The 2143-nt window shown below is 56.1% G+C and overlaps 1 protein-coding gene across 1 annotated transcript in view; it reads right to left on the bottom strand.

The window, feature by feature from the left end:
* The window catches only part of BCAR1 (breast cancer anti-estrogen resistance 1), a 22669-nt gene extending 22099 nt beyond the window's left edge, over window positions 1–570 (bottom strand). Inside the window, exon 1 of the mRNA XM_005862712.2 lies at window positions 441–570. Coding sequence (XP_005862774.2) covers window positions 441–570 — 130 coding nt within the window. The remainder of the gene's footprint in view (window positions 1–440) is intronic.
* Window positions 571–2143: the final 1573 nt, after the last annotated feature.

Genomic DNA, 2143 nt, shown 5'->3' with positions numbered 1-2143 from the left:
GTTGCGGGCCAGCCTAGCCCGGCTCCCGGCATTCCCAGCCGTGCACGCCCATTGGCGGCTGTGGCTCCCCATGCAAATGAACTGCCTGCCCATAGGGCGCGGGCACGAGCGGGAGTGCGCGGGCACGCGCCGCCCAGTGGACCAACCCCCACCCCCTACCAGCACCAAGCTAAGCTCTAAGTGCTGCCGGCCAAATGCCAGGCTTTAAGCCTAGTACACCGATATTTCCTTTTCTCCATCCAAATGCACGTCCCCAACCTATACCTTTGGAGAGAATGCGTCCCTCCTCAAAGGCCTTAGCCTCAAAGGCAACGCCTCCTCTCCTGGGCAGACTACGATTGCCCTTTTTCTCTTCTTGCTCCTCCTCCCCCTCCTTCTCCTTGTACTTCTGCAGCTTTTGAGGCTCCAGCCTCAAGTTGACTTATGCCTTCCCCGCCTACCAACCCCGGGGCATCCCACGGTGTCCTTCATGCCCTCATACTCAGAGGTAATCTGAATCTGGAGGTAAAGGGGAGGGGGTCGCCCCAGCTGGCAGAAACTAATAACCACCATGGCAGGGACTCGGGTCATGCCTACCATGTAAGAGCCCAAGGAAATGAAGACTTAAGACAGGGAGGTTGGTAACCGAGAGGGTGTGGAGCCTGAGCTCATCCTGTTCTACCAGACTGTTCGAGGCTCCAGTCCATTCATGGACAAGGGGCTCACCATCTCTCACCTTCTCCACTTAATTGAATCCAGCCTCCCTGAAGCATGCTCCCCCTCCCCCAAGGTCTCAGGCCTGCCCTAGGAGCTCTGACCTCATCCCAATCCCTTTGTCAGCCCTGTCCAGGCCTAACACACTAGCCCAACAGCTCATCTGTTTCAGCAACATGGTAGGGGTCTGCAGGTAATGAGAGAAGGAAGAGCCACTACCATCACCAGTGGGAAACTGAGTGGAAAGTGTCTTGGTTCTCCTGAGTCCCTACTCCCTAGGCTGCAGGTCACTGACTATCACCTCACACAGCAGATCCAGGGTGTGCCTGTCCCTGAGCTTGGTCCAGGCTTGCACAGTGGCCTACAGGGAGATCTAGGATGGACCCTACTCCAGAACCGGTCAGTTTGGTGTCTTATTCATGGATCCTCAGACAGTCAACATCCTGGGCCACTTACTAAGTATGCAGACACCATCAGGCAGCTCGCAGTGCCAGGGAAACAGTGGGGCAGAGTCGGCTTTGCCCTGCAGAGAACCCTGAGGCATGGCCTATAAAATATATATAAAGCCAATATGTATCCACAGCTATCCCTCCACCTGACACACACACCTGACACCCAGGCCAGGTGTACCACCATGGGCAGGCCCTTTCCTATATGTAAAATGAAGAGGCTGAACTAAGGCAGCCCAAGACTGGCTGGTCATGGGTCCCCTGCAGAGCTTGTTAAAAAACACATTCCCAGGTCACCCCTCCAGAAAAAACATGTGGGGGAACCTGAGCATCTGCATTTCTTCAAAGCTTCTTGGGGAACCACCAGACAGAACTCACAGCGTAAGGGGTGGGTAAGGAACAGTGGGATTTGGACACAATGGGACCCAGAGTCCTCCAGGAGCAAAACAAATGGGTACCACCCTATGCCCTCCCCAAGACAGGCCCCCTCGTCACCCTCAAAACAGCCCACTTCCCCACAGAAGAGGAGCCAGCTCTCAGAGAAACACTGCCTAGAGCAGTGGTCGCCAACCAGTGGGTCTGTGAGGTCCAAAAGGTTGGCGACAGCTGGCCTAGGGCATCCTCTCCTGCGTATTCCCAATGGCTGTGTCCCAAAGTCAGACAAGAAGCTGTGACCTCCCCTAAGCCCTGACCCCATTCCCAGGTTCCAAGGGAGCAGATAGAAGCCAACTGGGTCATGCATGAACATTTGTCTGGAGGGAGTCCTTCGGTTTTTCCCAGGTCACCAATCCTGTGGGGGGAGAGGTGGGGAGCAGGCCTCACAGCCAGGCCTGTCCTGCAGGCAGGAGGTCTCTGCAGGGATAGGCTGGGACACCAAAGTCCTGGCCCGCAGCTCTGTCCTAGATGGCTTAGGGAGAGAGGAGGTGGCTGGCTGGGAACAAGGGAACAGGAAAAAGAGACCCTCTAGTCTCTGGGGCTGGATTAAAGCAGCTCAGGGGGCG

This window comes from Myotis brandtii, unplaced genomic scaffold (assembly GCF_000412655.1).
Source record: "Myotis brandtii unplaced genomic scaffold, ASM41265v1 scaffold165, whole genome shotgun sequence".
NCBI classification, from domain to species: domain Eukaryota; kingdom Metazoa; phylum Chordata; class Mammalia; order Chiroptera; family Vespertilionidae; genus Myotis; species Myotis brandtii.
The sequence above is the reverse complement of the archived record's forward strand: the minus strand, read 5'-3'. Positions and strand labels throughout refer to the sequence as shown.